This window comes from Mizuhopecten yessoensis, unplaced genomic scaffold (assembly GCF_002113885.1).
Source record: "Mizuhopecten yessoensis strain PY_sf001 unplaced genomic scaffold, ASM211388v2 scaffold9561, whole genome shotgun sequence".
NCBI classification, from domain to species: domain Eukaryota; kingdom Metazoa; phylum Mollusca; class Bivalvia; order Pectinida; family Pectinidae; genus Mizuhopecten; species Mizuhopecten yessoensis.
In genome coordinates, this window is record NW_018408109.1 from 95259 (window position 1) to 119672 (window position 24414).

Consider the following 24414-nt stretch of genomic DNA (forward strand, 5'->3'; position numbering starts at 1 on the left):
AGAATTCTCAGGTCCTGTGATGTAGATACATTGTATCATTGGCTCCTGATTATTCTGTGTCTTTTAATAAAGAATAATGATGGCTATAATATCGTGTTTGTTTTGTTTCGCTTTCTTCAACTTCAACAGGATACTCTACAACGTTCAATATACTGAACATTATTTAGAGGCGTCAGCGAGATCGGTTAAAAAACATTTATTTTTTATTTTTATTTTTTAGAACTATATGATCGGCAGCTCCAAGACTTGGTAGGGTTCTAATTTCGTGTACAAGAGATGGCTGATTGAGAAAGAAGAGATCAAGTGTATTCTCTTTACGAGTAGGTATTTTTACAACTTGTTCAATGTTGTGATTTTCTATGATGGCAAGGAAATCAGATTAGGGTGCAGTATTGCAATTGTTTTTATAACATTGTTGTTGCCAGTCATACTTAGGGAGATTAATTTATATAAAGTCACCAAGTAACCACGTGTGGGCATTTCTAGGGACTCGTTGGAGGGACAGGTCCAGTTAATTTGTGCAGTGCTAATCAGGGTCAATTTCACTTGGTTTCTGCATCTACAATTTCAAACACCCAATTAACACGTCCAGGTTCGAAGTCTGTATCTACAAACACCCAATTAACACGTCCAGGTTCGAAGAAAGAATACAGCTGCTGTATCAGACTGCATGTTGTAAGAGGCGACTACTGTGTGTCTCTCCATTTAAATTGTTACGTTACTTTCGCTATCTGCACCCCTGGAATATTCGATATAATACCCCCCTGTCGATAACACCCTCCGTTGCTCTACATGTAGTTCGATCCTTGATGTAAATTAAAATAATTTCGTGGTCGTGTAACGGTCGCCCCTCTGTTATCTTTAAAGGGCAGGTATCAACATAGAACTTTATGTTGTTATAAGCTAATTAAGCTAACGAGGCTTGGAAGAACGCCTGGACCCATGCTTAATTTATATGCTTCTCTTTGTAAATAAAATTAGTTATTTTAGATTATTATTATTATTTCGAGCTATATGTTTGTACTTCAACTATTTTACCCTCCCCTGGGCAACATACAACAGAATAAACTGACGGATTTTAGTATATTGACAACAGTTCCGGCGGAACTTACGAAATGTGGTGAAAAAATTGTGACACCGGTTACGTCATTTTTGCGGGAAAGTCAGGGGTAATCTAAACAAACAGAAGACATCTCATCGCCATCAGGAAGAAATGATACAGACATACATTAGTTCTTTTTAAACGAGGTAGTTATGTCAAATACTGTTTACAACTTGTTAAATAGCAGATTTGAACTATAATTTTAAGTTCAAGTGTTACTTTGGGCATTTAATATACCTGATTTAGAGGCAGCTGATGTAGATGAGGCTACGACTCGCTGTGCGAGGCAGTGTGGGTCAAACAAGACACCTGTCAAATTATTGAAGTCAATCCTCGATACACCATTGTTTACGCTGACTTTTGCTCTTTGCACCCCTGGATATTTCATAGAAAAATAAGTGTATGAGTGTTAAGTTCTTACCCCTGAATTATCGAGGATCTAATTAATTAAGTCTGGTGTCAGGCGGTCACACTAAAATGTCGATTTCCTAACAAAATAAACATTTTTTAAGCTGAAACTTTACCACAACCTGTTTAAGGCATAACAGTTATACCAATGGAAAAAAACAGTTATTTGCTGAAAATAATTCTTATGTTTTGCTATGGCATTTTAGTGTAAAAGTGCTTCGTAATTAAGATCGATTTTCTAACAAAGTACACTTTTTTTTTTAAATGATACTTTACCTAAACATATTAAATGAGTATACCAATGGAAAAATCGAAATATTTCGTGGATATAACACTTACATTTTGCTATGGCATGCAAAAACGCCTATGGCGTACCTATGGCGTACCTATGGCGTTAATTCTCCTATGGCGCATTTTAGTGAGACCCGTGTCAGGACTGGTTTCTGAGCATAAGGAAGCTCGGGCTACAGTAGGCACTGTCAGTGAGGAATGACAGCACGGATTCTCTGATCCCGTGATAACACTATAAAGTCTCTGTAAATTGGGTCAGTTTTAGTATTTTCTCAAACAATGGATAATCCATCATACGAGGATTGATCCCAAACCTGATCGATGTGTATGAACAGATTTGGACACATGACTTAAAACCTATATCCTGGATCATGTTTTGACTGCCAATGAACACTGCTTTCAAATAAACCCCCTCCATACTTTTGCAAATGGAAAATCATATTTATCTTCATTTGACATCACGTTGATCCTGCTACTCTGACAAACTATAAGGTGTTATTGTACAGAGATTTTTTTTGTGATGAACTGAGTTAAAACAATGCATCAAAGTTGACTTTAACCGTTTTTTTTCAGAAAAAAATGGCAAGAACTAAGCAGACACATAGACAGGATGGTGATGGAAAGGCGTTACCCAGGGCAGTGTTTGGGAATAGGAGCAATGGATCGGTAAACTTTCTGGATTTCATGTACCATATAACTCTGATGGCCAAAGTGAGCCATGTACTGACAACGATAGAAGTAGTATAGTTGTACAAGCAAAACTTGACAAAGTGACATGTCAACACACACTCTTGTTAGTGGTATATAGTTGTACATGCAAAACTTGACAAAGTGACATGTCAGCACACACTTTTTGTTAGTGGTATATAGTTGTACATGCAAAACTTGACAAAGTGACATGTCAGCACACACTCTTGTTAGTGGTATATAGTTGTACATGCAAAACTTGACAAAAGAGACATGTCAAGTGGACCCATTTCTTAAGGTCTGTATCTGACAAGAACTCGGCTTGATTTTATCTGGGTGACACTAGGTGCTGGAGAATGTCGCACACAAATCTACTATAAAGTATATGTGTTGTATGTTGGCGTGTAAAGCAGTATGCATGCAGTATAAGGTTGAAGGATATGATGTTTCAAGATTTATCCTAATCAAACTGTTCTGACAGTAATATTTAATAACTGAAAGATATTTAATAATCGTACGGGTTCAATTCACGTTTAGCGTATACAATTGTTATCGGACACAATTACGAGGAACGTTTTAGTGACACATTGCGATTGTGCATGTGACCTTGGACTGACGTAGCTGTTGTTTGGGCCTACCTTGAGAAAGCTTCTCCAGTCCCTCTTGAAAGTAATCAGAATCTGGCCGACTACAGCAAACATAAAATATGCGCAACATAAATCTTCGTCGTTATCAAAAGGATGTCAGTGCATGAGTGTGCTCAGGTGTATGCGAATAGAAATCAAGTGAGAACATTCACGATTTAAAGTGGCATACCTACCATGAGACTGTTTAACAAAAGAATAATTCAGCTATTGCAACTTTTTAACATGTAGTAAATTCACTTTGTTTGTCAAAAGGTAAGTAAGCGGTAATATAGGAGTAATCAATCGGCCAAAACAACACCATTTGACACGTTTTAACGGTGGTATTACTAAAGGACTTGACCAAGATGTAGTTTGATACATATTAAATAGCGATGCTTTCTTCAGCACCTAGTGTTACCCAGATAAAACAACCAGAGTCCTTTTCGGATACCGACCTTCAGAAATTCGTCAACTTGACTTGCCACTTTGTCAAGTTTTGCATGTACAACTATACCGTTTCTGTCATTGTCGGTACATGGCTCACTGTGCACAGGCCATCATATATAACACGTACTTGCCAACCCTCCCTACTTAGGAGGGACAATCCCGATTTTTGACCCTTAAATTTAGTATTTTCAACCTGTGAATTTTCTACGCTATTACAATATTCTAAGATCTAATGATTTCATTTAAAATAACAGCTCAAAATATGTCATTGAAAGGGTTATTTTGTCCCCAGGGGGTATTGCACACATTTAATTTATGTTTCAATTTTGATCATTCAGATCCCATGGAAATTTTAAAGAGTTGGCAAGTATGATAAGTTGATAACAGGCATGTTAACTTATGCTACTGTTCAAACTGGGCATGATTTTGTGTAAGAGTTATCTCTGTTGAAAAGGTTTGAAATATCATTTCTAGTTAATCTTTCAAAGTTATAATTGTGCTATCATCAGTGCAGGCTTTCTATAAGAACAATTCATACACACCAGATGAGATCTCATATTGTGAGGCATTGAAATCTCACAAATTTTCCCCTCTGATAAAGTCTCATGGCCTGGGACATGAAATTACAGAAAGTCCTCATTATGTATATAAGCATGTTTCCAGATTCTTTTATAATGCCCAGAAGTTCAAATGTATTGTAAAATCATAAAAATCCACAGTTCAGAGTTTATTCCAAATTCCTCAGACTTCCAAAAGTTTTTCCTAAAGCTAGTGAATCAAAAGCTTAGCCTGTATGTTCAACTATGTTGTAATATGCTGTTTCTTGTACTATTCTTATAAACAGAATTCACTTGGGAGGAAGAAAACCAAAGCAAAGAAGAAATGGAGGAAGAGATCCTTCTCAAATACCTGGAATAGATTCAACAATTACGAGGATAGATCAAACTATAAGTGGCCGTACGCTGGTGCTGCTAATCTGGGGCCCATCGTCATTGGCGACGACATGGGACACGATGATCTGGATGATGAGGTGTTGCTGGGCCATCTCCGTGGAAACATTGTTGGTATCCAGTACTACAGAGGCACTGTGAGTATACAATATAGGATGCTTGGAAGTACATAGTTATACCCTAGCTATGCATTGTTAGTTTTCAGTGGTTAAAATTTGTATCGGGATAAAATTGTGATGACGTGACAATGCTCCAGGTTACGTTTTGAACATGGGGTGCTTTTCATTCCTACCTTCACAATGTGGAGGGGTGAAATTTTACTTCCGAAAATTGAAAAGCTAAAAATCATGCATACCAGTCCTGGGGCTGATATATATATGGAGGTCTCCGGTCGATACTGGATAGTCATAAGGTATCCTCTAATTATTAAGTCCCCAAAATGAAGTTGGCTAAAACATTTTGAGCCATAACTTTTGTTATATTTGGCGCATCAAAATTAACTATTGAGGAAAGTATCAGTATAGGACATGCTCTAAAGTCGAATAAAAAATTGACATTGTCAACAAAATTGCTGCCATATCGTGGCTTCTGATAGGTTGAAATTTAGGTATTGTTTGATTTTGATGAAAATTGGTATATAGGGGTATTACTATTAGGGGACTACAAATTCAACCGCATTATGTTTCGTTGTCATAGCAACCACACAGCAACCTCACAGAGGCTTTTGATTGGTTGAAATTTAGATATTCTTTGTTTTCACTCAAATTTGGTATGTACATGTATTTGGCACTGCGAAGTCAACTGCGAGGGTTTGGGGGACTTCTGTAATGGTCCCCCATTACAATTAGTACTTGTTATATTTGATATGATATTGAACCTTTCTTAACAGTAACATGTTTCGCATGGGTTTTGGTATCAGTCTGGTTTCAAGTTTTGTGTACCTGGGGCTGTATAGTAAACCCATGGACTAGTTGTGGTAGCTATAGCTCTTTGTTTAACAGATCATTTTTGCACTAATTTTTACACAAGTTTACACACATTTTTTCTTTCCCAGAGACTGAATCTACTGACCTGATTCAGCAGTCCAGAGAATGTTCTTGTTTAAATTAGTGATATAAGTGTTTGTAATATTAAGGCCTTTTGTATGTAAGGCCAAAAAAAAAGGTGTCTGTTTAGGGTTCCCGACCGACCCTAGCTTTTTACCCCCGACCCAAAACTTTTTGATGTTTTTTTTTCTTTTTTTTCTTAAACCCGCTGATTTTGAATTTTAGAAGGTTCCTTGCCTTTCAAAACGGCTTCCAGCTCCGTGTTGGCGCTAAATGTCATCATATGGAGCACAATTTGCCTCCAAATGAACCTTGTTTATGTAATTCTTTGTTTTACGTTTTACATGCAATAGTAGGGTCATAATCACATGACCAAAAATATACAATTTAAAAAAAAAAATCCGACCTACCTACCCTAGTTTTTTTGCCAATGCAGCCCTAAACAGACTATATATTTTTTTTGGCCTAATCATACGGTACTTAGGATAGGATACAAAACACAACTACTCTTTCAGGTGAACAACAATGAGATGGTTGCGATTGAAAGAGAACCCCACAATAAGTATGACTGTAATGCCATCAGGATACTGAATGTGGGAGGCCAACAGGTGGGACATATCAAGCGAGAGTTGGCCAAACCCCTCACTCACATCATGGACAATGGCTGGGCCAGACTGGAGGGGTAAATCTTTTCTCACAGCTCTTTGACTACCAAGGACTAGCTGGGTTTTTTATTTCTTGAAATTTCTTGTTTACAAGGTTAAACAAATTTAAGCCTTAAATGTAGATAAGTTTATTCTGAGCATGCATCCCTCCACGACACTGGTCCTCTGTGATGATGGTACATTAACATTCATCTAGAAGAAATGATGAATTACTTTTGTCGTCATTGTTATGAAGATTATATTTGTAGTCATGCTAGTTGCTTCAATATGAAAGAGATTGTGTATATTTGTAAATTTACAAAGGGCCGCGGTGGCCAAGTGGTTAAGATGTCTAACATACATTTTGCTACCACTAGCCCTCCACCACTAGGTCGCAGGTTCGAGACCTACGCGGGGCAGTCGCCAGGTACTGGCTGTAAGGCGGTGGTTTTTCTCCAGGAATTTGGCTTTCCTTCACCACAAAACCTGGCACGTCCTTAAATGACCATAACTGTTAATAGGACGTAAAACACGAACAAACCAAACCAAATTTTTACAAGTGTCACCTTTAGGAGTGGAACTGGGACTACTCATACATGCAATATCAAACGATTTCGGCGCGAGACTCACAAAAAGTAGAAGAAAAAAACAAGTTGAGAGATCATTACACTTGGACCTCGCTTAAATCATGTTGCTTAAAACAATAAAATATGTTTGAAATGAAATGTTGCTTAAAACTAAATGAGTATTTTCTTATCTATAGCATAGTACCGTTCGGCAGCTCCAACATGTACACCATGCCTATAAACATGACCCTGTGGGGTAAACCAGAGTTTCGCCAGCAAACAGCAGACAAGCTGAGTGGGCAAGGGTTCAACCCCACAGAGCCGTCTTCCAACCTCGACCAGGCCGGAGGGTCAGGAATGGGCATGGCCACTCCACGCAGAACCTACCTGACGCCTGAAGAGGTAACAAGTAGCTGGATTGGATTAAGAATGACGCTGACTTTAATTATTGTCAGTAATTTGGCATAACATGTTTGATGTCTATTGTCATATTTGTTATTTAATGTAGTTAAATATGCTTTGTATACGCCCGTCGAAATTCGACGGACGTATTATGGAATAGCGTTTGTGTCAGTCCGTCTGACGTCCGTCTGGTTAAAGTTTAGGTGCAAGTTTCTGCAGTGGTCTACAGTCCAGTCAGATCATGTGTTATTGTCCTAATTTTTGGCATGGATGTACATGTGGGGTCTAACAAGGACAGTAAATCCACATTTTTGTTAATTTTGGACGTGTTCGGGACTTAATTTTTCTCGCGCAATTTCTCAGTTAAAGTTTAGGTGCAAGTTTCTTCAGTGGTGTACAGTTCAGTCAGATCATGTGTTATTGTCCTAAATTTTGGCATGGATGTTCAATGCTCAAACTGCTTCCAATGATTTATGCATGTGATATAGCAGGAAGTAGAAGTAGTTTAAATGCGACTGAAGTAATTTGTGAGAGATAAATATGAAAATCTGTGTTGCTGTGGTGAAACATTTTAATTCACCATTGTGGATGTATTGCGTTGTAGTAATATATCACAGAGGTTTTATTATGTTGAGCCCATTATATACATGTATGTAACAAGATAAATGCAATGGTTGGACCGGGGTTCGAACCCAGCACCCTCAGATTTTAAAACGGACACTCTTAACAAATTGAGCTACCTTGTTGTCGGCGATTGACCCAGTCCAGTTCCACTACATTTACAACATTTGCTCTTTGTGATATAATCCACTATTACTCGCTCGAAACATGCAAATATTTCTTAATGATTAACATTCTAAAGTTGTAATTCCAGATGAAAAATGAGCTTGATGAACTATTTGAAAATTTGGACGAAGGAGATAAAACTAGCACAGCTAATCCAGCAAAGGTAAAATTAATTATATATGGATTATTCATACAGTTTTACTGGAAGGATTAAACTTCAATAATAGTATAAAAACATTTCACCTAGCTACATGTTCTAATGTAGAGGAAGCAATGTAATGACAGTCTCTACCCTGAACCTTTGATCCAGAAATTCCCCTTATTTCAAAATAGGTACTATTCCTCAAACCCTAGATTAACCCCTGCTGGTACCTATAGAGTAAGATTCTTCTTCCTTAATGCAGCAAATTACTTTATTTTTGTGTGTACTTTATTTTGCAAACTGTATGTAGATATCATTTATGAACACTTATATTCAAATTGACAAGATGTTATTTCAATTCTGATCACAATTATTACTGGAAAGAGTATTTGCAAAAGATATAAAAGGGAAATAAGTCCTCTGAGCCAACTGTAAAAACTGACCTCCCATAAAATTGATAATTAACAGTAGAACTATAGCAGTATTTGAGTGCTGCACCTGGTCTGATTATTATCAACTTTTAACATTTGTTGTAGGCCATAGTCACACCAATGTACACCCACCAGAAGCAGGCCTTAAACTGGATGATACAGCGTGAGAATGGTAGCAAGTTACCTCCCTTTTGGGAAGAAAAGAAAGGCCGCTACTTTAACTCTGTCACCGTATTTACAACTGACAAGCGGCCACAGTCGGTCAGGGGAGGTAAATTATCCCCTTTATAAATACCTTGTACACCATTTTGAGTGTATCATCTGCGTAGCATTTCCATAGCACTTGCATAGCTGTTTGCGCTTATGGCTGCCCAATCAAATAGTACCAACTTTTGTATATGTAAGGTTGCTACTTCAAAGGTAGATTATATAAAGAATTTACCTGTAGTTTTATCTGTAGTTCAAGTGACATCAATACAAGAATTTTTTGTCACAAGAATACAATATCGGATGAAACTTCGAACAAAAAATCACAGTTATAATATGTTCTTGTATGGTCTCACTTGAAATGTTTAAGTGATATATATAAGAACACATAATGTGCAATTTGACTTACTTCAGTAAAGAAGAAACATTGAAAACTGTCCAATCATGGAACTCCTGGTATACATCACAAAGCCTTTAAAACTGAAATTGCACAAAGACGAGTCAACCTTCTCATTCGATTCAATAAGCACCTAACATGTTGTACATGTGTACATTTAGATTATCTCAGAACTATGTTAAGAATCAATGTTGCATTTTTAATTTGACAATTGAGGCAATACTTTCCATGTCAATGAATGCTTTAAAGTGCATTGTTGTTTGGCATAGAATATCCTTGCAAGCTCAAAATGTGCCGAGGCCAGACAAAAAAAAATATGGGTTTCCTGTAGTGAACATGTTGGATAAATTTAGGGTAGGTAGGTAACCAGTTTTATTTTTAATTTACATATTATATGGTTTATATAGGAGAATGATCTTGACTTTAACAGCGCTTCTTTGAAAATGCCTTAAAAAGTTCAGGATGGGCACAAAAAAAGGGTAGGTAGGGTAACAAGAGACACGAAATATTTTTTGTTTGGCCTGATCTAATTCCAATCATGGACATTTACATGTAGGAGTTATCGAAAGTGATGTTATACACTTGTTATGGTGATTTCTCCCCGTTGCCACAGGCATCCTGGCTGATGACATGGGTCTGGGTAAAACTCTGGAGATGATCGCCCTGATTATGACCAACTTTAAGGATGGTCTTCCCCTAGCTGTACCTGTACCAGGTAGGGTCAGACAGTCAAAACAGAAAAGGACTCAGGTAAATAGCTTGTTCTGTTTCTCTCTTACCATGTTTAAAATAATGTTTGGATGTCCATGGCTGACCTTGCCTCATTTTTGTGGGTAGATAGGTCAATGACATGTAAGTTTGAATCCCCACCCATTCATAGGTGTCAACCTGTGAAACCTTCAATGAGGGAGATCTCTCTCATTCCACATTTCAAATGAGGGAGAAAGTTTGTGAAATGCGACCGAAACTGCTATGCTCAATCTATCTTTCCCTTTTTAAGTATCAAAATTATTCATTCAAAAAGCATTCATTTGATTCAGACAAACCTGTTATGATCATTACACACAACCTGCATTACCTAGGAGATCATTTGACTAGAGAATGTAGATTTTGAGTTTGTGTGAGTTTTGACTATAAGGAGGGAGTTTCGAGGGAGATTGGTACATTTTGGTCAAAATGAGGGAGGTTTCCTAAAATCTATTGTTAGTAGATTACAGAGATATACTGTGTTAATAATGTAACAGCACACATAAATTTAATAAGATGTTGACATAATCTGTTTTTTTTTTTTAATAAGGCCAAGGTTTTGCATTACAATTTGAATCTATTAATTTATATTCCTGCCAGTATTCATTTCGAGACTTGTTTGTTTTACACCAGAGACTAGACTGTTACAAATTGGAACCTAAACCAATGGCAATGAGGAAGGTGAATCTAAAGAGGGAGAAAATGTCTGACTTCATCGTTGATGACAGCAAACCAAGCACCAGCTATGCACGTAAATTTGTGAGAAATATATCTGCACCAGGCAATTTGCAGAGATCACGGTTACCATACCTTCCTGATGATGACATTTCTGACTCGGACAGTTCTGTGGACTCCGTGGAAGATTATGGTATTAAATGTTATTCTGAAATACAGTATTAGTGGATATAGGGTTAATTTACTAGCATTATTATGTCTCCCCTTGGAATGAAGGGAGACATATTGTATAAGTACTGGTTCTTCTTCTTCTGGTTCTTCTAATCGGACTTGTACGGGCCATAACTTTTAAACAGTTAAAGATGTCTTGATGAAACTTTATGTATGCATGCATCACCCACAGAAGGTGTGCAGTGCACTGGAAATAGGTCACTGTGACCTTCACCTCAAGGTCAAAGGTCAAATAAGTGCAACTTTTTCAGTAAATTCTTGTCCGGTCCATAAATTTTCAACTGTTAAAGATATCTTAATCAAACTTGAAGTATACCTGCATCACCCACAGAAGGTGTGCAGTGCATTGGAACTAAGTCTCGTGCCCCACTATATACAGAGTAATGGCCCTTTGTTTTTTTTTAATACCGAAGTTAGTCCAGAGCATAAGTTTCATGTTATTTCACCTACGTTGACCAAACTTTTTATGTATTTTGGGAAGGTGGAATCTTTCGCACTAAAATCAGGTTTTGTGCCGCACTTTATATAGAGTTATGGCCCTTTGTTTATTTTTAAAACAGAAGTTAGTCCACGGCATAACTTCTAAACCATTAAAGATATCTTAATCAAACTTGAAGTATACCTGCATCACTCACAGAAGGTGTGCAGTGCACTGGAACTAGGTCTTGTGCCCAACTATATACAGAGTTATGTCCCTTTGTGTTTTTTTAATACCGTAGTTTGTCCACGGCATATTTTTCCTGTTATTTCACCGACGTTGACCAAACTTGGTATAGTTTTAATGTATCTTGGGAAGTAGGAGTGTTGCATTCTAAATTCGGGTCTTGTGCCCCATTATTTAAAGAGATATGGCCCTTTGTTTTGATTTTTTATACCAAAGTTTGTCTTTTGGCTAATAAGGGGAGACATATGTATTTGTTCACAATAACAAAATTCTAGTTATGTTTTCATTAATGGTAGTTCATGAATATGATAATAAAGTAACAGTACAAACCTAACAATTTCAAAATTGCAATACAGTGCAAAATTGATGACACTATTCTATGAAGGGACATTTTGTAGTATGTCATAGGCTTCAATACTTTATCCAGAGTATAACTGCTTTGCTATTTCACCTAAGTTCACAGAATTTCGTATACATGTACTTGTGTATCGGGGGAAGTACGCCAACAGTGTTAGCGGTTTACAGGGCGAGATGCTTTTGACAGGTGCAGTCGGCAAAATCATATCTGTTGGGGGAAAAAAGGCCGACCAGCAGCCTCTTATGTTATAGGAGTACGGGGGAAGATAAAGTGCCATGCACTGAAATGGATCTCATTCTCCGTTTTTTGCATTTGTCCTTTTGTTCATTTCGATGTCCAGAACATAATTTCCTTGTGATTTTTTCCACATTCATCATATATAATTGCTATAAAAAATGTACCGTGGAAAGGTAGGGTTATTACTAATACTGAAATTGGACTTTGTGCCCCACTACATTAAGAGTTATTCCTATATACTTGAACTAATTTGGAGCATAAATTCCTTGCTATTTTACATACATTGACCAAATTTGCTATAATTATGTACCCTAATACCATAATGGCATTGTTTTTGAACTGCCATATCCTTCATCTTGGTTCAGTGAACATTACAAAACGAGTCTTAATGGATACATGAAGTGTAACAATCATAAGTGTTCTGTCCCAACTCTTATTTAAAGGTTTTAATATGAGATCTTCATTGTTGCTTGTTTTAAGAATTCTTAATAGATTATATTTTGTTTTAGATGGTCCCATTCTTTTTGGCCAAAGATCATCAGATGATGGGCTATTCGAATTGTCTTTCGTCCATGATCTGTCTGTCTGTCTTTCTGTTGGTCCATTATCCACCCATCTTAAAAAATATTTGTTAGCGCTATTTCTCCTAAAGTACCAAAGGGATATTTCTCAAATTATATGCAGTTCTCGATGGTCCCTTGTTATGCATATCCAGTTTTGTGTCTTTGTCCGAATGTCTTGTAATACCAGGTATTTGCTAGAAAGGAGAACTTCATACAGCACTTACTTTGTGTTAATTTCTTTCAATGACATTTCTTTTAGATGATTCTCAACAATCAAGCATGGTAAAGAAGGAAGACCCAGACTTTGTGCCAAAAGGTTGTCCCTCAAAGGAGAACATGGCAATGATGTCTTCACGCCCTAAAAGGTATCTGGCCAATGTTACTTAAATAACCTTATTTATTGAACTAGAGATTTCATTGTAATGTGAACAACATCAGCTTATTTCTGTGATAAGCATGACTGTGGCAATGTAAATCTTGATTGTTGTTTTTGCTTGCAAGCATAAGGCCAAAATAAAAAGGTGTCTGTTTAGGGTTCCCGACCAACCGTAGCTTTTTACCCCCAACCCAAAACTTTTTGATGAAAAAAAAAAACCCGCTGATTTTCGAATTTTAGAAGGTTCCTTGCCTTTCAAAATTGCTTCCAGCTCTGTGTTGGCGCTAAATGTCAGCATATGGAGCACAATTTGCCTCCAAATGAACCTTGTTTATGTAATTCTTTGTTTTACATACAATAGTAGGGTCATAATCACATGACCAAAAACAAAAATAAAAATAAATCCGACCTACCTACCCTAGTTTTTTTGCCAATGCAACCCTAAACAGACTATATTTTTTTTTGGCCTAAGAGTTCTGATTGAGTGGTGGGGTGGCACAGTGGATAGCCCACTTACCTTTCACCAAGTTGTTCAATTCCCCATTTGAATGTGAAAAGGTATGGGTTCACCTGCCTGACCATGTGGGTTTTTCGGGTACTCCAGTTTCTTCCCACCGTAAGACCACCTGAGCGCTAACATCCCTGCCAACAAGTGATTAATATAGGTTGAAATAACTTGTTTTATAAATTGTTTTAAAATAAATGTTAGAGTTCTNGGGCCAACAAGTGATTAATATAGGTTTAAATAACTTGTTTTATAAATTGTTTTAAAATAAATGTTAGAGTTCTGTTTGAAGACTAAACTCGATATTGCAGACAGTCTAAAAGGAAAGTCAGATACACAGTTAACGGTGATTCTGATGTAGCACTCCAGGACAGCCCGAGTCGCTCGACTCCAAAAGGTAAAAACTACACAACCAATATTTGCAGACATGACTGTTAAATCAAGCAGTTTTATGTTCATTCTGTGCAACTTTTCACTATGAAATAAATTCTGTAATGATCAGTATTTTTGGCAAAATATCTGTCAGCGTGTTTGACAAAATGAGAAATAATTTCAAATAATGTTCTGATGCAGATTAATTAACTATTGTGGAATAAACTAATCCTAAACAGAATCTTATACTCACTTTGATAATTACCAGAAGTTGCAAAACATCACGTAGCTGCAGCATCAAGTGGGAAGTTGACTTTTTCCTCTGGTCAGGATTCAGCTACTTTGTCCAGCCCATCAACTGAGTATATCACTCCAACAGGAGATCTAGACAATAGGTTCATCAACAGTGCCAAACCTGACAATGTTTTATCTTCAGTGACGGGCCACAAGTCAGCAGAGGATACTGTAGTGACACCTAGAGCAATGACAGAAACACAGGACAGCAAAGTAAGGGATGTGACGAAGACTGCTAAAGCGGAACAGATTGATGGATTGAAAAAGGAGATACAGATGCCCTCTATAGGAGCAACACAGAGCTGTGTGTCAGTGGGGGAATCAATCCTGCAGCCTAAAGAGGGTAGTGTGGTGATTGATTCAGATACAGTGAAGGATTCTACAGTACACACATGTACAGCTGTATCTACGGGGGTGGCTGTACTAGAGGGGCCAGATCTAGAGGTCACCGAGCACGGGGATACCGGGGACCAATGTATAACAAGTGAATCTACTGTCAATTCTATAGATATGGGAACAGAGAAACCAGTATCAGGACAAGAAAAAACAACAGGTCTGTTTATTAAATTAATGTTGATATGAAAGAGCAATGTACAAGTATGAAATCATTCTAATGGGAATTATTAGCCCCTTTTGAATGACTTCTGGCACAATACTTTAAATACACTCACAACTGAACACAAAACACTATAGCCCTGAATGCCAGGGGCTAGTAGATGATTTTGTATCATGATTTGTGAAAGTTTTCAATATTTACCAAATAGAAATAGTTGTCTGTTAGAATTTTTCAAAATCTGTCTGTTGGCTAGTACTGTTAATAGAAATGTGTACACCCCTGGTTGCTTAAAAGCATTAATATAACAAATATTCTGACTGTTAGTGTTTTTATGATAAGCACCCTGCTTTGTAGTTGAGACAAGCTGAGGTCGGAAGTTTGTTATAATAAATGTGTTAATACAAACTTAATTGCTACATTATATTGTACTCTTGCGGGGAAAAAAAGAAAAAAATGCTTTTGAATTTAAAAAAACAAATGGACAAACAAGATGTTTTGATTATGAAATTTATGGTGTTATTCTGCTTAATGGTTTAGCTAAAACATTTTTTATATGTTTCTACAGAGCCAGAAATTTCAAAAAACAAGAAACCAGCAAAATCCAAAGCAAGGTTGGCACCTGTGATGCTGGCTCCCACCACCAGTGGAAGACCCAGACGGTAAACTGTGTGACTATTTAATCTAGTGTATCTCTTTTCAGAAATCAAATGTTAACAAAACAAATGTCTTAGAACGAATGTTATTTGCAAATTTGCATGATATAAATGTATGAAGTAATATATACATATATATATTTTATTTTTTTGAAATAAAATATTAAAACTGTTTCACATAGTAGTTTTTTTGCAATTGTGGCTATGAACCTAAATATATAATATCATTCAAGAGGGGTCGGAGACACAACGTCCCTTACCAGTCAAATTTGGTTCTGTTCCGACGATTCCTGCCATGGATACTTCCGTAAACAGAGTCCCTTGCTAAATTATCATAAGGAATGCCGTTGGAGCATAGGACAACACGGAGGAATATTCCAATTATATGAGATTAATGGAGTCAAAAGAGACTCCATTAAATTCATATAACTGGAATATTCCTCTGTGTTGTCCTACGCTCCGATGGCATTTATATAATATCATTGTAAAACGGCCAACTGTTAATCATATGAGTAAATTTCTCAAAGACAATGTCAGATTGAAATAAATGATCGCTCCAGTATAACTGTTACCTAGGTAGTAGGTACCTTAGTTTTTAGTATCTACCGTTCAAATTTTAATCAAGTACTATTCTGTTATTGTCAATCATAAAATCTGCTCCATATCAATGTAAATACAATGTGAATCAGTGTTCCCACTGATGTTTAGATTTGGGAGTAGATTTGTTACATTTTCAAGATTCTGTAGGTTCTTAGTTACTGGTCATTTCTTGAAAACTGGGGGTACAACCAACTGTTTATGGGGTGAAAACCCCTCATTTGAGGGTTCTGGGAATACTTGTGAATTATCAGAAAAATTGCTTTCCTGTGTACAATAAGTGCAGTATTTTTTGGTAGCTTGCCAACATAGGCAGAATTTAGATGAATGTATTTGGACAATGGAGGATTGAACAGATTTTCGTGAAACGGTTGAGGACATATTTTACCCCAATACCTAGTTCAAGTTTGATGGTCAGCATGTAATCCATGCATATTTTAATACTGAAGATGCCACAATAGCATTGGCTTATGATTTCCAGATGATATCTAAATGAGGTTTCTATTTTATTCCACTTAGTGAGGAAACTGTACTACCCTAGTAGCTGCCGTAGCTTGCTAATGCTTTATATATATCATATCGGCATCATCTGCATTCTTAATGAGGATGCTGCTACCATTTAGGCAAATACCTGATGATATTTTTAAAAGTACATTTGATGAAATTTCATGAAAATTCTGTATAATTAGCTGTAAATAACCTGTAAATTAATAAATTGAAGTTCCATCGTCCATTAGAAGACAAGACCTGAATAGTTAAAATAAGTTAATCTTTCTTTACAAAACTTCTTGATTAACAATTACATCTTCTTTCTTTTGAGACGCAATAGTGACAACACATTGCAAAAAAACAAAGTGATAGTTGCCCAGGTCGCCCAATTTATCTTGTTATAAATGGAGATTTTCATAAAAATAAATGTGAATCTGAAAAACTCAACTAATTAAATAGCCTTCCCACTCCTTCCCTGACCTTATCCTGGATAAGAATTAAGTACAGTGCTTACTAAGGTATTACTGTTTATTTTTCAGCAATGCAAAGAAGCCTGCCCGATATGCAGCCAGCAGTGACTCTGAAGTAGAAAATTCACCAATGAAAAAAGGTTAAACATTTTTAGACCACCAATTGACCATTTATTCTGAAATTAATAAATAAAAGGATCTGTTATGCCCCTACCACCAAAGTGGAGGGGCACTAAGAATTCACTTTTTTCTGTCAGTCCATATCTGTCTGTCTAAGATAGATAGATTTTATTTAAAGTCGGTGGGCATTTTAAAACAAATAACATAAGCTCTATAGAGCTTTTGACCGACAGAGCTTTTGACCGACATAGAGCTATAGAGCTTTTGACCGACATAGAGCTTTTGACCGACAGAGCCTTTGACCGACATCGAGCTTTTGACCGACATAGAGCTTTTGACTGACATAGAGCTTTTGACCGACATAGAGCTATAGAGCTTTTGACTGACATAGAGCTATAGAGCTTTTGACCGACATAGAGCTATAGAGCTTTCGACCGACAGAGCTTTTGACCGACATAGAGCTATAGAGCTTTCGACCGACAGAGCTTTTGACCGACATAGAGCTTTTGACTGACATAGAGCTTCTGACCGACATAGAGCTATAGAGCTTTTGACCGACATAGAGCTATAGAGCTTTCGACCGACAGAGCTTTTGACCGACATAGAGCTATAGAGCTTTAGACCGACATAGAGCTTTTGACCGACATAGAGCTTTTGACCGACAGAGCTTTTGACCGACAGAGCTTTTGACCGACATAGAGCTTTTGACTGACATAGAGCTGTAGAGCTTTTGACCGACATAGAGCTATAGAGCTTTCGACCGACAGAGCTTTTGACCGACATAGAGCTATAGAGCTTTCGACCGACAGAGCTTTTGACCGACATAGAGCTCTAGAGCTTTTGACCGACATAGAGCTTTTGACCGACATAGAGCTTTTGACTGACATAGAGCTGTAGAGCTTTTGACCGACATAGAGCTATAGAGCTTTTGACTGACATAGAGCTATAGAGCTTTTGACCGACATAGAGCTTTTGACCGACATAGAGCTATAGAGCTTTCGACCGACAGAGCTTTTGACCGACATAGAGCTATAGAGCTTTAGACCGACATAGAGCTTTTGACCGACATAGAGCTATAGAGCTTTTGACTGACATAGAGCTATAGAGCTTTTGACCGACATATATCTTTTGACCGACATAGAGCTTTTGACCGACAGAGCCTTTGACCGACATCGAGCTTTTGACCGACATAGAGCTTTTGACGGACATAGAGCTTTTGACCGACATAGAGCTATAGAGCTTTCGACCGACAGAGCTTTTGACCGACATAGAGCTATAGAGCTTTCGACCGACAGAGCTTTTGACCGACATAGAGCTATAGAGCTTTTGACCGACAGAGCTTTTGACCGACATAGAGCTCTAGAGCTTTTGACCGACATAGAGCTTTTGACTGACCGTCTGTATATGACATTTGTGTTAGACATTGTACATGTACCTGTTGGATACTGAAAGTCATAGTAATCAAAGTTCACATGCATGCATGCAGATACATTATGAGGCGCGTTACTCCATCATATAACGTGTATATCTTGTGACCAATTCTTTCTTCTTCACTGACTTTGTCAGACTGGTTCATCAAAGCAGTAGCAGGGGCATGTACACAAGTTATCATACATGTTGTAGTTCACAGTTATGTTTATTTATAAAAAATATTGTCATGCCACTTATTATTCCTTCGCGACGAAAGTTTGAGGGGATATAGGATCCCGCTGGTACGTACATTACACTCTTTGTCATTGATCTAGCGACTTCATTTCTCAACGGAATTTCATGAAACTTCATACAAGTGAACAAGTTCACTTATCAGGTTTCTACGTTAAACCTTAAGGTCAATGTTAATATTTTCAGAAAAAACTTTGTCATCGATCTAGCGACTTCATTACTGAACGGAATTTCATGAAACTTGCTACTAGTGTTTGGTATGACAATTCCTTAAACAAGTTTGCGTTGAAGGTTGCTGCGTTGAAGGTGTCAATTTTACTATTTAAAAAAAAACTTTGTCAGATGTGAATGCGGGGGATTTGTATAATTTGTGATGTGATGCCTTGTTTATTATATGATTTATAGAGGAAATACATTTTTTTTTTTAATCACAATGTAACATCACAAAACTGATATTATTTAACATTTAATGAAACCCAATTAAAATGAAATTACATATTCAAATCTCAAATGATGTAAAATATCAATTTCGGGTTTTTTATAATATTCAAAAGTCTAGTTGTGGTGAATGTATTTGTGCAAAACATTTAACACACAAAGTACAGACCATTTCATCTTGTTAATTTGCATCTCCAAACTTTCCATTCTAGTGCGTGTCAACATGGGAGGTGAAAGCCGATCTGTGGTGTCTAGGAACAGAGGGAAAGGCAAAGGTAAAGCAAAAACAAAACTGGAGAATTGGGCTACTGAAATCAAGGACCAAGTCAAAAACATGGAGGAGAGTGTTAATCTGTCCAAAGTAGAAGTCAAGAACCAAGTCAAAAACATGGAGGAGAGTGTTGATCTGTCTAAAGTAGAAGTCAAAAACCAAGGCAAAAACATGGAGGAGAGTGTTGATCTGTCCAAAGTAGAAACAAAGAACCAAGTAAAAAGCATGGAGGAGAGTGTTGATCTGTCCAAAGTAGAGATCTGGAATAAAGTCCCAGACATGGACAGTCGCCACAGCAAAGGTAATTCATTAGGTATTAGAAATCTTTGGATCTTCTCCGTTATGTTGTTGAAACAATCTCGGCATCAAAATTTCAAATAAAATAACTTAAACCTTCATTCTAGGTCACAGGGGTCAAATATGTTAAAATCTCACTTAAGTTCCAGGCCCCGGTTTCATCAACATTCCTCAAATTTAAGGAGCTCCATAAACCGTCGTTTTCCTTAAATATACTGAGATTCATTAACTCAAATAAAATCATGTTTCAAGAAGCTTCCTTAGCTTAAATCCTTCCTTAAATTTAAGAAATCCCTTAAATATTCAAGGCTACATCAACCCAGACTTAAATCGCTTAGGAGCTCCTAAAATTAACAAAGATGGCTGCCATATATATATATTCAAGTTTGATGAAGACGACATTGAAAAATTTGACAAAGAACAAGTTAGGAGGTTGAAAACCAACTTTCTGACTAACGTTTCGGTCCATTTTACTTTGTTGACAAACCTATGTCCAGATATTCACCATTCTATGGTAGATTACTGTCCGTAGAGCAAAAAAAAGCCTATTTGATTTTGTATTTTGACATGTTCGGGGTACCTATCTCAATTTGTGAGTCACATTCCCCGCAAGTCGTTTTGTGACCAACATTTATAAGTATTGTGCATAATAATGTTGTTGTGTTCCCGTCAGTTCGAAGAAACATTCGAAGCCTAAATAAACAACGGTTTCTAACATTTTGTTGGACAAATTCGTCTGCTCTTGTCTACGTAAAACCTTCTTCCGATACTAAATACAATGCCACTCCCATATAGCAACATGGAGCGACAAATAAAAGTAACCTACATGCATCATGTAGCACCTTGATTGTGTATATTTGCTTCATTGTAATGATTAAAATGATTGAAAAAAGAGAGAAGAAAATACACACACATCCAAAATGAACAAGTGAAAAAGGTGAACATATGGAATGGCACAAGCAAATACTTCGCTTTTATAATTATTAACATTTATTTTTGTACTTTCGAAAAAGTTACAAATCTGGTTCTATTTTTGTATGAATTTGCTTTTTCAACAAAGGTCAATTACTTAAATGTGTTAAATCTGGTGTAACTGCTACATTGAACTTAAGGTAAATGACAGTTATATTACCCGTGGTTGAAGTATTAATTGGTTAAACCAAATGTCGGGTTCATTTGGTGACAAAAAATTATACAGGGATAATCCTGGAAGGTCATGGGGCCATTGACCCCTCAAAACTGAAATTGACCCCTTCCATGTTCCAATTTTCTTTTAATTTTAAATAGAATGGCCCCTCTTAAGTTTGATATTGACTAAAAATTGATGAAAATGGCCCACTGCTCTCAAATTTCAGGATTTCCCCTGATGTAGGGATTAAAGAATAAAGACACTTGACCACCTGTATCAAAACATTGTGATGAGACCAGAGTAAAGTTTTAATGCAATGTTTCTTTTTTCTCTCTTCTTTACTTTTTCTATGGATCTTATTTTTGTTTTGGCAGATATGTCTTATCCAGTGTGTGATCATTTATCCTAAAATTGGTAAAATCACAAAACACATAGCAAGTGAAACACAAAGAGTTTCCCCAAGACAACATTGATTGTCTTTCTTTATATTAAGCTGTGTTCACTGTCGCACAAATTGAAATTGACCGCAACAATTGCCTGTAAAAATCCACTTGCCCGACGCCCGGGACAACTAGTTTTAGCGCTCGGGCAAGTGTGTCAGAATAGTATATAAACATGTTTTTGCATGTGTTTCTCTGTTCCCCCCAAACAATGATTAACTTAACTGTCTGTATTTTAGTGGAAAACATTCAAACAATTTTCAAACAAACAAAAATCAACGAAAAAACAATTTTAATCTTTGATATGTAGTCTAGACATTTTCCGTATAATCATGTGAATGTCTTACAATCTGTAGTCTAGATATTTTACTTATAATCATGTGAATGTCTCGCGCTCAGTAGTCTAGACATTTTACTTATGTCACACACTCTGTAGTCTAGATATTTTACGTATACATAATCCTGTGAATGTCATACACTCTGTAGTCTAGACATTTTACATATAATCCTCTGAATATCTTACAATCTGTAGTCTAAACATTTTACTTATACATAATCCTTTGAATGTCACACACTCTGTAGTCTAGACATTTTACTTTTACATAATCCTGTGAATGTCTCACACTCTGTAGTCTAGCCATTTTACTTATAGATAATCCTGTGAATGTCTCATATCCTTAGTTGATTTGTAATCATGATAAGTTTCCTTTGTCTCTGCTTTCCATGTCATTGTCATGATAACTAGATATACTAGTTGTTTGGTTACAGGTGTAACTCACTGCTGTACTGTAGTAATTTGACTTTCTGAACTAATGTCCCAAACACTGCCCACAGAACATCCTCCCTGTCCATACCTACAGCGGCTGTATAGACTGTATCTGTGGGTATGACCCTGAGGAACTCGCCACCTCCACTGATGAGTAGGACCCTGTGGTTACTTATACATAATCCTGTGAATGTCACTGTAGTCTAGATATTTTACGTATACATAATCCTGTGAATGTCATACACTCTGTAGTCTAGACATTTTACATATAATCCTCTGAATATCTTACAATCTGTAGTCTAGACATTTTACTTATGTCATACACTCTGTAGTTTAGACATTTTACTTATACATAATCCTGTGAATGTCATGTAGTCTAGACATTTTACTTATAGATAATCGTGTGAATGTCTCACATCCTTGGTAGATTTGTAATCATGATAAGTTTCCTTTGTCTCTGATTTCCATGTCATTGTCATGATAACTAGATATACTAGTTGTTTGGTTACAGGTGTAACTCACTGCTGTACTGTAGTAATTTGACTTTCTGAACTAATGTCCCAAACACTGCCCACAGAACATCCTCCCTGTCCATACCTACAGCGGCTGTATAGACTGTATCTGTGCGTATGACCCTGAGGAACTCGCCACCTCCACTGATGAGTAGGACCCTGTGGTTACTTATACATAATCCTGTGAATGTCTCACACTCTGTAGCCTAGACATTTTACTTATACATAATCCTGTGAAAGGCTCACACTCTGTAGTCTAGACATTTTACGTTTAATCCTGTGAATGTCACACACTCTGTAGTCTAGACATTTTACATATAATCCTGTGAATGTCACATACTCTGTAGTCTAGACATTTTACTTATTTCACACACTCTGTAGTCTAGACATTTTACATATAATCCTCTGAATATCTTACAATCTGTAGTCTAGACATTTTACTTATGTCACACCCTCTGTAGTCTAGATATTTTACGTATACATAATCCTGTGAATGTCATACACTCTGTAGACTTGACATTTTACGTATAATCCTGTGAATGTATCACACTCTGTAGTCTAGACATTTTACTTAAAGATAATCCTGTGAATGTCTCACACTCTGTAGTCTAGACAGTTTACTTATACATAATCCTGTGAATGTCTCACACTCTGTAGCCTAGACATTTTACTTATACATAATCCTGTGAATGTCTCACACTCTGTAGCCTAGACATTTTACTTATACATAATCCTGTGAATGTCTCACACTCTGTAGTCTGGACATTTTACTTATGTCACACACTCTGCAGTCTAGATATTTTTTACGTATACATAATCCTGTGAATGTCATACACTCTGTAGACTTGACATTTTACGTATAATCCTGTGAATGTCACACACTCTGTAGTCTAGACATGTTACTTATACATAATCCTGTGAATGTCACTGTAGTCTAGATATTTTACGTATACATAATCCTGTGAATGTCATACACTCTGTAGTCTAGACATTTTGCGTATAATCCTGTGAATGTCTCACACTCTGTAGCCTAGACATTTTACTTATAGATAATCCTGTGAATGTCTCATATCCTTAGTTGATTTGTAATCATGATAAGTTTCCTTTGTCTCTGCTTTCCATGTCATTGTCATGATAACTAGATATACTAGTTGTTTGGTTACAGGTGTCACTCACTGCTGTACTGTAGTAATTTGACTTTCTGAACTAATGTCCCAAACACTGCCCACAGAACATCCTCCCTGTCCATACCTACAGCGGCTGTATAGACTGTATCTGTGTGTATGACCCTGAGGAGCTCGCCACCTCCACTGATGAGTAGGACCCTGTGGTTACTTATACATAATCCTGTGAATGTCTCACACTCTGTAGCCTAGACATTTTACTTATACATAATCCTGTGAAAGGCTCACGCTCTGTAGTCTAGACATTTTACTTATGTCACACACTCTGCAGTCTAGATATTTTTTACGTATACATAATCCTGTGAATGTCATACACTCTGTAGACTTGACATTTTACGTATAATCCTGTGAATGTCTCACACTCTGTAGTCTGGACATTTTACTTATAGATAATCCTGTGAATGTCATACACTCTGTAGTCTAGACATTTTGCGTATAATCCTGTGAATGTCTCACACTCTGTAGTCTAGCCATTTTACTTATAGATAATCCTGTGAATTTCTCACATCTTTAGTTGATTTGTAATCATGATAAGTTTCCTTTGTCTCTGATTTCCATGTCATTGTCATGATAACTAGATATACTAGTTGTTTGGTTACAGGTGTAACTCACTGCTGTACTGTAGTAATTTGACTTTCTGAACTAATGTCCCAAACACTGCCCACAGAACATCCTC

The 24414-nt window shown here is 36.8% G+C and overlaps 1 protein-coding gene across 3 annotated transcripts in view; it reads left to right on the top strand.

Moving 5' to 3' along the window:
• Positions 1-1161: 1161 nt before the first annotated feature.
• LOC110458364 (helicase-like transcription factor) overlaps positions 1162-24414 on the top strand; it is a 43051-nt gene continuing 19798 nt past the window's right edge. For 2 of the 3 annotated variants that reach the window (XM_021510027.1, XM_021510028.1), the window contains exons 1-15: positions 1162-1248; positions 2375-2467; positions 4406-4648; positions 6073-6239; positions 6965-7169; positions 8044-8118; positions 8634-8799; positions 9746-9882; positions 10513-10747; positions 12867-12972; positions 13800-13885; positions 14129-14707; positions 15276-15369; positions 16989-17059; positions 19352-19711. In XM_021510027.1, the coding sequence (XP_021365702.1) occupies positions 2381-2467; positions 4406-4648; positions 6073-6239; positions 6965-7169; positions 8044-8118; positions 8634-8799; positions 9746-9882; positions 10513-10747; positions 12867-12972; positions 13800-13885; positions 14129-14707; positions 15276-15369; positions 16989-17059; positions 19352-19711 (2611 nt within the window). In that variant the 5' untranslated portion in view covers positions 1162-1248; positions 2375-2380. The remainder of the gene's footprint in view (positions 1249-2374; positions 2468-4405; positions 4649-6072; positions 6240-6964; positions 7170-8043; positions 8119-8633; positions 8800-9745; positions 9883-10512; positions 10748-12866; positions 12973-13799; positions 13886-14128; positions 14708-15275; positions 15370-16988; positions 17060-19351; positions 19712-24414) is intronic. The other variant, XM_021510029.1, reaches the window with a different exon arrangement.